At 35.4% G+C, this 11352-nt stretch overlaps 2 protein-coding genes across 2 annotated transcripts; one reads left to right on the top strand and one right to left on the bottom strand.

The window, feature by feature from the left end:
* The first annotated feature begins 4283 nt into the window (after nt 1-4283).
* Nucleotides 4284-6960, top strand: LOC103833061 (deSI-like protein At4g17486). Its single transcript, XM_009109158.3, has 5 exons — nt 4284-4537; nt 5629-5688; nt 5792-6049; nt 6123-6410; nt 6502-6960. The coding sequence occupies exons 2-5, from the start codon at nt 5652-5654 to the stop codon at nt 6762-6764; spliced, it is 846 nt and encodes a 281-aa protein (XP_009107406.1). The 5' UTR covers nt 4284-4537; nt 5629-5651; the 3' UTR covers nt 6765-6960.
* LOC103833062 (peroxisomal membrane protein 11A) lies at nt 6855-7857 on the bottom strand. Its single transcript, XM_009109159.3, has one exon. It carries the CDS (start codon nt 7674-7676, stop codon nt 6933-6935), a length of 744 nt encoding a protein of 247 aa, XP_009107407.2. The 5' UTR covers nt 7677-7857; the 3' UTR covers nt 6855-6932.
* Between the last annotated feature and the right edge of the window lie 3495 nt (nt 7858-11352).

Genomic DNA, 11352 nt, shown 5'->3' with positions numbered 1-11352 from the left:
TCACTATTCATATTTTGTTTTAAACTGCTTCTTTTAGACGAACCGCACTTGTTTCGTAGTATGTGTTTTTTTACCACAAACCGCACTTAAGTCGCACCTTACTAACCGATCCGCTTGTCCGTCCTGCTCAATCCGCTATTATCATTCGGAACCTTCAGAGAGAAAGAGATCACATTTTACCAATGATTACATCTGATGTGTAAAAATAAAATAATTTTATTGGTTTTCTCAGTTTTTCATTATTGATGTGACATGATCATATAACTTTAAAAACTGATGTGTCAAGGTTGGAAAGACTCCTAGTGTTATTAGATCAAGATTATTGGTTAGAAACCATGACGGTTTCTAAAAGAAAAAAAAAATTGATATTATAAATGTTTACTTATATTTAACATTTTAGAAAACCTATTGATATGTCTCTGGAGGTTTTAAACTGATTGCTAAAAGTTTTGCGGTAAGAACTTTTCTCTATTCGCTTTTCTATTTAATTAATTTTCTTTTTAAATGATCATAATTATCCCTTTATACTGTCAATGGAACTACTCTTATAGTGTTGATTTAGAGAGATCTAAACTATTCTCTAAACCATAACAATGCTCTAAAATTTTACAATTCTAGGAATATAGGCTCAAAAAATTATTTTTATATAAATAATTGGTAAGGATATCTTATGTTATGGTAAATTTAGTGTTAACTAAACATCTATAATCTATTGTATCTACAAAATATACGATTGCTACCTATAGCATTAAATTACACGACCACACATTTAGTCATTTAGACAATATTGATGTATCTCTAACTGCAGAAACATGCAATTAAAAATGTTGATGAATCTCTAAAAACACATGTTATATAACTAACACAATAATCATACTTTTTGTTGCTGACAATAGATCGAACATTGAAATCAGGCGATTCAATATTGGAATATTACATGATCAAAATAGAATATAGACTAGGACCAATTTAAATGATATGTGCCAATTATACTATGTCAGTTAAACTAGATTGGAACATTTTGGATAAGATCGCCTTTGTATTTGGAATTGCTCTCTTTCAATACTGAATTGTCAGATTCTAGGTCATGACGGGTAATTATGAGAATAATATAGAGTAAATAGAAAAATGAAAATAAGAAAAAGGTAAAAAATTGTGAAAAGGCAAAAGAGAAATAGTACAGCGTTGATATACTTTTCTTGCGAATCCAAGAGTATAGTTTAGCAATGTCTAGAGTAAAAAATAAGAGAATTCAGAGTAAAATAGTTCTACTCCAAAATATTTACTCTAAATTGACTATATACATGTCTACTATTTCTAAATTCAGAGTAAAATAGTACATAATTCCATTTACACCCTTAATATTATGTCTACTATTTCCATAATAAAAAAATTCGTCATGATATTAACTACATAATACATGAAAGTTCATACATATCGTCATGTTTTACCATATTATCTATGTGGATAAAGATACATTAATTATTATTGTATAAATGTGTAAGCATGTGATTTTACTAAGGGTTTGACTAAGAGTTCATTAATATTTTTATATGAGGAGGTCTGGGTTTTAATTCTCGAAGAAAGTGGAACTAAGCGAATTAATGGAGAAAATGCTTACAAGAGATCTGCAGCATGGTACAAGAATTACCTTCAAGCGTGGATCTGATAGGACGGCTCAGATGATGCAGTTAGACGTGAATCCTAATAAGACAGAAAAAATTGTCGGCTGTAGAATCATCTGTAATATTTTTCATAGTTTGTAATAGCATAATTATCCAGCGTTAAAAAAAAAGCATGTGATGATTTATAGCAAGTGACAATATGTATAAAATCAACATTGTAATATGTGTTTGGCTAAACTGAATTTATGTTTAATCTACATATTAAAGATGCTAATGAATTAAAAATAAACTATTTTTTCTCTGTGTAATGTATTTGCATATAGTTTGTTTTTTTAGTAATTCTACGTCTGAAGTATATGAATAAGTTCTGAGTGGTTGAAACTTTCTTTAAGTATCTTGTTATCTTTCAGGTAACTTGCAAAAGTTGGTCTTTTTTCTTGTTCTGAAACTATCTTCACTAATTGAGAATAATATGTTGCAAACGTGACATGTTATTGTCTTAAGTTCTTCATACATTCTATTTCCCAAATGAATGCTTCAACTTCTAAATGAAGTGGTGATAAACTTGCCTTTATATTTTTTACCCCCATTAACCCCTCAAAACCATCAATAGTACTGTATCAGCCTTATCCCGAGTGAATATCAGTTTATTTCCATGACCCATTTGTAAAACACCATCTTCCCGTCTTTCTGGTATGTGAGGTAGTGTTGTTTCCTCCTGCTCTCTCGTTTGTGTAACTCTCTGAGTGATCAATGTTTGGGCCTCCTTCCAAATCAACGATTATGTCTCTCTTGGGTCAATATCTATATTACTAAAAACCTTGTTGTTTATGGCCTTCCAAACATATCATAAAACTCATGCAAACTGGTGATCATCCATTTGCGTAGATACCATCCAGTACAGATGATCCATGTTTGTGAAAAGTGATTGAGTAGGAAAATTACCAGGATTTGATGGAATCCTTGATAAAGCTTAGACTTGAACTGTTGGTGGGCATTCAAAGAACACATGATTTATGGACTCTTCAGCCACTCCACATCTTGCACAAATTGTATCCCTTTGAATCCCTCTTGTTCGCAATTTTTTTGTCACTGGAATACATCATGATACAATCTGCCACAAGAAGTGCTTTATCTTTGGCGGGCATTTTATTTTCCAAGAAAACGCCTTACGAGAATTAACATTTGGTCCGTATAACTGCAATGATACTTCTCTATCCAGGTAAACCCGTTCTTCCTGATAACCCGATTTCACTGTATTCCTACCGTTATTGGTGAAGTGCCATCCATCTCGGTCAACCATGTGATACCTATTCAACGGGATACTTTCTATAATTTGTGCATCATTTTCATCTACCATAGATCTAATAGCCTGGGAATTCCATGTCAGTGAAGTAGCATTGATGAATGAAGCCACTATAAGATCAAGAAAAAAGTTACTAAGGTGTTAATTTTTGTTTGTTAGTCTCGAGCGAGTGGTTGGGAGCTAAGGATCATTCCATACTGAAATAGAGGATCTTGATCCCACCCTTTTGATTAGTCTTTTGTTGACCATAGATCAAGCGGATATAATGCTACGCTATCCTTAGGACGGTGAATATGATCGGATCAGTTCCAGGAGTGATGCATTTCTGAAATACCTACCTTTAAAGACTCATGAAAATAAAATTCGAGGTTTCTCAATTAAACGCCATAATTGTTTTTCCAAAATAGCCATATTAAAATCAGTAAGGTCTTTGAAACCCAAACCTCTCTTTTCCTTGGGTTGACATAACTTATCCTAGAAAAGATGATAAATAAAAAAATTATTAAAATTATGGAAAAAATGACAAGTAAGCAAATTCACTTCTCAAATAATAATATAGATAAGTGTATTTAGTTTATATGATGTTTTTTTATGTGTGCTGTTTGATGTTTTATATATGAGGGTTATATATACGGTTACACCAAATGGAGATATATCGTTTTAATGCCAAAACACAAACCATTAAGGGTCTGACTGGTTTTCCCGCTACGACCCGCAAACACAACTTTTGCGGTTGGTAGTGGTTGACAGCGTTTCGAAACAATCATACAAACCGCTACAAATCGCTTCAAACCTCTTAAAATCAAAAGCTGGTTTCAGCTAACGTTTGCGGTTGCGGGTGAAAAAATAAATATAAAATTATTTTCAAAAATATTTAAAAATGGAAATAAAATATTTATTAAAATTCACAAACAGTATCAACTAATATGAAACGAAATAAAATATTAAAAAAAATTAATATAAATCTTCAAAACAAACTTTATTAAAACTATAACTTTCAACTAAATTAATTTTCTTATAAATAAAAATAGTATTTTATTAATCATATTATATTGATAATTATTATACTTTATTACAATAGTATGTTTTATATATTTTTATAATGCTATAATATGTTAATATGAGTAATTTATTATTAAACCACTGTAATATCTTATAATCAACCAGTCACAAATATCCCGCAAATGTAAATTTTCAAACGTTGTACCAATCATACAAAACATTTAACAACGCTTGGAACCGCAACCACCTGCGTCCATAAATTCTCGTATCCGCAACGCAACCGTTGCGTTTAAACCAATCAGTCCCTAAAGCATTTTTGATAGAGAGAAGATAAAATAAGAACCAAACAAACATGCACAGAAAAGAAAGAGACAAAGACACGGGAAGAGAGAGCGAAAGGATTCGGTCCCTTTTTCTCCTCTCTCTCTCTCTCTTACTCTCATCTTCTTCTTGTGAAATTAAACTCAAAACTTAAGTCTCAAAGAAGAAAGAAGAAAGAAGAAGAACATCTTCAAAGTTTCAGTCTCAGGTGGTTCACACAGTTAATGCCGACTCTTACTTCTTTTCGCCGTTACGCGTAATGGTCAATCTACATTCCAATTCCGTAAGTTCCCAGAAACCCCCTTCTCTGGTAAATGCGTTTCCGTTCTTAACAAAATTGAATTTCGAATACATTGTCCTGTCTATGTGAACCGCTTTTGAACTTTTCGGATTGTTAGTGCATTCTCGTTGCCCGAGTAGTTGTAAGATCTTATAGTCTTTCTTTACTTCCCTTAAAGCTATGTTTTTTCTTACAGATCTGGAACACTAAACCCTAGAACAGACCTATAAATGTTTTTTTCTTCTGAATTGACCGTTCAAAATGGGTCAGTTTTGATTTATAATAACTTCCACAAATGCTTCCGTTTTGGTAAAATAAGTTTCACTAATTAATGCTACCACTTTTCAAGATTTGCCAAATCTGGAGGATGAATGTAGAGTTTCAAAACTTTGTTTGTAGATTTTAATAAATCTTAGAGACTCTTACATCAATCTGATTGAGGTGAATGCTGTTTAATTTAGGTTCAATTGGAGTCTTTTACTCCGTTTTTATTTTGTCAGACTCAAAATTAGTTGGAATGAGTTGTTGAAGCTTTGACTTGTCTCCTAAGCTCTTTACTAATCTATCTGTATCATCATCTTCTGTCCATTCTCCTTTTATTTAATACAAAACCCACCTACATCTTTTGGTCTTCATGATTGCTCCTAACATGGTAGCAACTTTGTGTATAATAAGAACTTATATTATAAACACTAATCCTTGCCAACATTTTTCTTTTTGATCTATGTATATTTTGGAAAGTAACATAGAGAGTTTAGATTCTTTAGTGTTCAGAAAACAGATATTCAGGTGACCAGTCTTTTTCATATCAAGATCAAAAATGTGACCAATCTTGTTTATTTAAATATGCATGATCTATTATATTTATATTCTCAAGTCTTGTTTAAATGATTGAAGCCGGCTAAGAGGGATCGGTGTTGACTTTTAAATGAGCTGTTGTTGTTGTGTGTTTCAACCAACTAGGAAAGATTATAAAAAAAAGTTCTTTTTTTTTCCAATTTCTGTCTCTTACGTTTTATGAAAACATAATGTGGCACAGAGATCTTTGCTTGTGCACTTTTCAAATTATGTTATTGATTGGTGCTTACATACAGGATAACCTCTACTGAGGCTTCCAATGTTGAAGGGAGAGGCAGAGCCTAAGCAGAGGAAAGGTAAAGTCTTTTTATTTGAAATGTATCTGATTAATGTGAATTATGTTCTACTTTTCTTCTTCTTCTTCATAGCAAGTCTAATATTTGAACTTTGGATGATCAGGTTGGTCAAACTCGCTACTAGAGTTTCGATCAGGGTTTGGTGAAAAGATGAAACTCGCGTCAAAGAAACGTTGGAAATCTCTTGCACCTCTTAATCTGAAAAGCAAATCAGTTGCGCGGTTTTGCTTCTTTTCGAAGTTGAAGTCAAGCAACCACGGTCCAGACAGAGCACCGGTCTATCTCAATGTTTACGACTTGACTCCTATTAACGGATATATCTATTGGGCAGGCCTCGGTATCTTTCACTCTGGTGTAGAAGGTAAGCTTTAGGGCCTTGTGTTGTTTCTTCTTGATAGTTACTGCTAGCTAACTCTGAACGTTTGGATGCACAGTTCACGGAGTAGAATATGCTTTCGGTGCACATGACTACGCAACCAGCGGTGTTTTCGAGGTCGAACCACGGCAATGCCCGGGCTTCAAATTCAAGAAGTCGATATTCATTGGAACCACGAACTTAAACCCGGCACAAGTGAGAGAGTTCATGGAAGACACGGCTTGCAGTTACTATGGGAATATGTATCACTTGATTGCTAAGAACTGCAACCATTTCTGCCACGACGTTTGCTACAAGCTTACCGGCAAAAAGATCCCAAAATGGGTGAACCGCCTCGCGCAAATAGGTAAAACAGAGGTTCACTGCATTTCCAAATCGTCAACGACTTGTTGTGACACATGATTGAACTGAACTACAAGTTCTGCTTTTTGATGTAGGTTCTGTGTGTAGCTGCATACTTCCCGAGTCACTCAAGATCACAGCTATTAGTCACGATGATCCAGACGGGCAAATCTCAGAGGAAGAAAGCGAAAAGCGAAGTCTCACAACGAGCTCATTCAGCTGCTTGTCTTCCATCTCCATGAGACAAAAACAGCTTTCAACATCATCTTTACTGATACAATCACCCCTCAGAGGCTGCTTACCTCCATGGCAACTCAAACGATCAAAATCTGACACCAGTTCCTTGAAAGGAAGGTAGACATTCCGACCCGACATTTCTCTTCTCCGTCTTTGTAAGAGAGTTAGAAAAAAAAAACCAGGTTTCCTTTTAACAAGCTTTAACAAGCCATTTGTCTTTCCTCTTTTGTTTGTATTTTTATTCAAAATTTCGTAAAACCTTTATTTAGCGGTAGATGATGATCATTCATCAACAAGAGACCCAGTTCTTATGAGTACTGATAATAGCTGAAAACAAACCTGCCGACGCAATCACACTAGGAGCTGATAACACTCCCACCTTACCATCCCTAACATCCGCAACCGCCATTAACCCGTCAGCAAGATCTTGAAGAACCGATAAAACCTTCATCGTCTTCTTCTCCTTGAGCTTCCTCATCTTCTCCTCTTCGCCTCCACAAGCTATCCCTCTCGTTACAGAGATCTCGATCGTGGAAGCAACGCAAGCCTCCTCTTTCTTAATCTCCCTCAGATCCCTAACTTTCAACGAAACGCTCCCAACGTATCCCACAAGCTCCGCCCACGCGCTTATCTTCTGCAGCCACTTCGCGTCGATGAGCCCCGATTTCGATAGCCAGACGAGCTGCTCGACGAAGTAGTAGACTCCTTCGCCTCCGTAGGCGAGTATCGGCAGCAGCGCGAGGCCGCGGTTCGAGTCGTGTCGCGAGGCTCTGAGGGAGTTGATGTCTTGTACGAATTTGCCGAGACGGAAGGCTTTGCGGCTGACTCCGACGCTTGATTCGAAGGATTTGAGACGGTGAGTTAAAGGATTGGTTTGTGGGATGAGGGATGAGGCGAGGATGATCTTGGTTGTGTAGCGGGAGATCTTCAGGAGCTTGTCTACGCCATCTCTTTTCGCGAGGTATGTCTCGAGGTGGTTTAGGAAGTCTCTTGGTTTCGGATTTGCCATTTTCTCTGGAGGTTTTGCGTCCATGGAGACGAGATTTTGGTGAATTTTCGATTAGGCACGCAAGGAAGAAGAAGAAGAAGAAGGGGAGGTGAGGACAACATAGGCTGGGCAATTGAATTTGTTTTTTTTTTTTGAAAAATACCCAAAACTTCGAAAGTTAACTTAATCCGTTAATCTTGATCAAAAAAAAAAACTTAATCCTTTAATCATTTTTCCCTTAATACAAGTGATTTCTATAGTTAATTATCAGTAGTTTGCATGGTTTAAATAATTTTGAATATTTCTTTAAAAAATATTTGTCGGATTTTGGGTATTTGGAATCACTATATATATTATTTCATTCAGATTAAATAATTAGTCTTGATTTTTATTCCTAAAAATTATTTCTCTCTAATACCCTATCTTTTTAGGAATAAAAATCAAGTCATGATATTTCATTAAAAGCTTTTAATGAAATATCATGACATTATTTCTAAAAATCAAGTCATGATATTTCATTCAGATTAAATAATTTAGTCTTGATTAAATAATATTAGACGAATGAGAAAATCTCTCATTCATTCGTCTAATATTTATTTCTCCCTAATAGACTATGTAATTATTAAAATTGTAAGAATGAGAGATTTAAACTATTTATTATAAGTTTCTGGTTTATCATTTAATAAATCAAACAATTCTTATTTTATACATAACTTACATATACTAGAATGGTAAAGTATTGTATATATTTTTTATCGATATAGTCTTAAGTAACTAAACCTCAAAAGCATATGTTAATGAAATAAGTAATTTGTTTTGTTGTTCTAGAATTGAATGATTTTTAGACTGAACTGGTGAATATATACTAGACATGCATTTATATTTCGAATTTGTACTTATATTATATAACAATTTGATATATTAGATTTGAACACTAACCTATGAATAGGGTTTGCCGGTGATTTTCTTCAAAATTTTGTTTTTTAGACCAATATTTGTATTCGTCATTTTACAATCGATAAAGATAGCTGTATTGCAAAATGTTAAAACCATTTAATAAAAAATTGTTAGTCTAAAGAACTCATCCCGCACATGCGAACGGATTATCATCTAGTTTATCTATTTTAGGTGAATCTACTTGAACGAATTTTTGATGGAGAACCAAACCAACCTACATAAAAGAAATACTTGTGGCAATGGTATACTTTTTTTTATCACAATAAAGGTACAAAGAAGAATCTTAGTATGAATCCGCGAAAGACGAGTTGCGAGTATCTATCCAGTGTGGCACCGCCGTGTTAACATATGAGAAAACACAATTCCTTGTTAGAGCTTGTCTTGCAAGGAAGTCCGCTTGATTGTTACAGGATATGGGTTGATAAACCACTTTTCCGTCCTGGTAGGACGTCCAAAGAGTTTTAAACTCAGTAAGTTCTGCTGCAAAGGCCGGCCAATCATCAGGTGTGGAGATCATTTTGACTAATTCTTGGGAATCAGTAACAAAATAATCACATAACCGTTGATGGCGAGATAAACATTTCAATGCCCATACTAAGCTCTTTATTTCAGTATGTAGTGGCAAAATTTGCTTGTAGCAACCTTGGAGACCAAGTAGATCTATTGATCCATCTTGAAGCTGTAAAATCCCTCCTACTCCATTCGTGGTTCCATCATTCTTCCATGACCATCCACACGACAGGTAAAAATAGGTAGGTCTGGTGGGTTCCTTGGTATAAGTTCTGTGACACTATCACTTGGGTCAATCTCCCTGTTGGCTAGAAACCAACTATTACATTCTCGTAGTGCTAGATCAGTTGTATCCACTGATGAGAAGTCGCGACCATTATAAAGTTTTTCATTTCGTGCTTTCCATATATACCAAATTAACCAAGGGAAGACTCTGGTTGATTCCTCCATATTTCCACTGATATTAGCCTTTGAAAGAAGTAGTTGATATTGGTGTAAATATTGGTGTAAAGATTTTATGAAGGAAAATCTCTGGAGCCGACCGAATCGTTGAGAGGGCCCAGCATTTCATAGTTGGAGGGCATGTAAAAAACATTCCGCATGGCCACATCTTAGGCAGCTAGGTTCGTTTCCAATATGTCTCTTGAAGAGCCTTTTGTTAACTGATACTGCTTCCAATAAAATCTGCCATAGAAAATGGCTAAATTGTTTCCCTGTTTTGATTTTCCAATTTTTTTCCTTCAGTGGGTTGAGAGAAGGCAGCTAATTCTAAAATTTAATCTCACTATCTGGTTTGGACCTTGCAAGCATATAGCCTGACTTGACCAAATATTTCTCAGATATGGATTTATTCCAGCAATACCCATCTGGTTTGGGATTTCTGCTGTGATGTAAACTGTAAACCAATGGAATGTCGTTAGGGTGAAGTAGGTTCCTGAGTTTATTGGTATCCCATTCCTTTTTCACAGGATCGATAAGGTCGGACACTCAAAGGGTTGGATCAGAGTATTGGGATGTCGTAGGAGGCCTGGCTGTCTTGTTCGGTAGCCACGGGTCCTCCCAAACAAGTGCATGTTCCCCTGTTCCGATTGTGCGTCTAAAGCCTTGGTTAACAAGATCTTTCGCAGCCATAATACTTCTCCATCCATAGGAATGGGAATTCCTGAAATACCTTCCTTTAAGAATCCTTGTAAGTGAGGAATTTGGATATTGTTCTAATCGCCAAAGTTGTTTAGCCAATAAAGCTAGATAAATTCTTTGATCGATCGAAATCCAATTCCTCCTTCCTTCTTAGAGAGATATAGTTTGTCCCATGTTATCCAATGCATACCTTTTGAATTAGAGCAAGAGCTCCACCAAAACTATGATATTGCACTAGATATTTTTTTACACAGTCCTTTGGAGAGAATATAACACGACATTGGGTATGTCGGAATAGCTGATGCTACAGATTTGATCATAACTTCTTTACCGGCTCTAGAAAGGTATTTTGCTGTCCAATTGTTGACCTTTTGGTGGAGGTTTTCTTGGACATAAGCAAAAGCCTGAGTTTTGGAGCCTTGTAGTTGTTCTGGTATGCCTAAGTACTTGCCATTGCCACCTTGAGAAGTGATTCCTAATATGTTTCTAAAACTTTCCATATTTTCTGAAGGCACTTTTTTCCCAAAAGTGATTGCTGATTTATCGAAGTTAATTCTTTGTCAAGAGGCATTTCCATATGAGCCTAGAGTGTTGAGCAAGCTGGTGCATTGCTCTGGAACTGCTCTGCAGAAGAAAACATTGTTGTCTGCAAATAAAAGATGAGATATCGGAGGACTTGACTGGGCCACTTTGAGACCAGTGATATGTCCTGAATTTTCAGCCTTTCTTATATTCGCAATAAAGACTTCTGTAAAAAGGATAAATAAATATGGCGACAGTGGATCACCCTGACGTAGCCCTCTAGAAGGAGTTATATGGCCCGTAGGGTTTCTGTTAATCAGTAAATTGTAGGACACTGATCGTACGCATCTCATTATCCATTGGATCCATTTTTTCCTGAAACCCATTTTCCTCATCATAGCTTCTAAGAAGTCTCATTCCACTCTATCGTAAGCTTTGCTCATGTTAGTTTTAATTGCTATGAACTCATTCTTACAATTATTATTAGTTCTCAGAGCATGGAAGGCTTCTTGTGATATGAGAATATTATCAGGTATAGCGCGTCTTGCCACAATGGCAGATTGAGTTTTCGAGATAATCTTAGGCAGGAACT

The sequence above is a fragment of the Brassica rapa genome, chromosome A08 (assembly GCF_000309985.2).
Source record: "Brassica rapa cultivar Chiifu-401-42 chromosome A08, CAAS_Brap_v3.01, whole genome shotgun sequence".
In the NCBI taxonomy this organism is placed as follows: Eukaryota; Viridiplantae; Streptophyta; class Magnoliopsida; order Brassicales; family Brassicaceae; genus Brassica; species Brassica rapa.
Note: the sequence above shows the minus strand (reverse complement) of the source record. Positions and strands in the feature narration are given on the sequence as shown.

What these genes read in the sequence shown, in the direction of transcription:
- LOC103833062 (XM_009109159.3), bottom strand. Translation starts at nt 7,676, where the DNA reads ATGGACGCAAAACCTCCAGAGAAAATGGCAAATCCGAAACCAAGAGAC.
- LOC103833061 (XM_009109158.3), top strand. Translation starts at nt 5,652, where the DNA reads ATGTTGAAGGGAGAGGCAGAGCCTAAGCAGAGGAAAG. An exon ending in CTTTCACTCTGGTGTAGAAG is followed by an intron (nt 6,050 to 6,122) that starts GTAAGCTTTAGG and finishes TTGGATGCACAG; the next exon opens with TTCACGGAGTAGAATATGCT. An exon ending in GAACCGCCTCGCGCAAATAG is followed by an intron (nt 6,411 to 6,501) that starts GTAAAACAGAGG and finishes TTTTTGATGTAG; the next exon opens with GTTCTGTGTGTAGCTGCATA.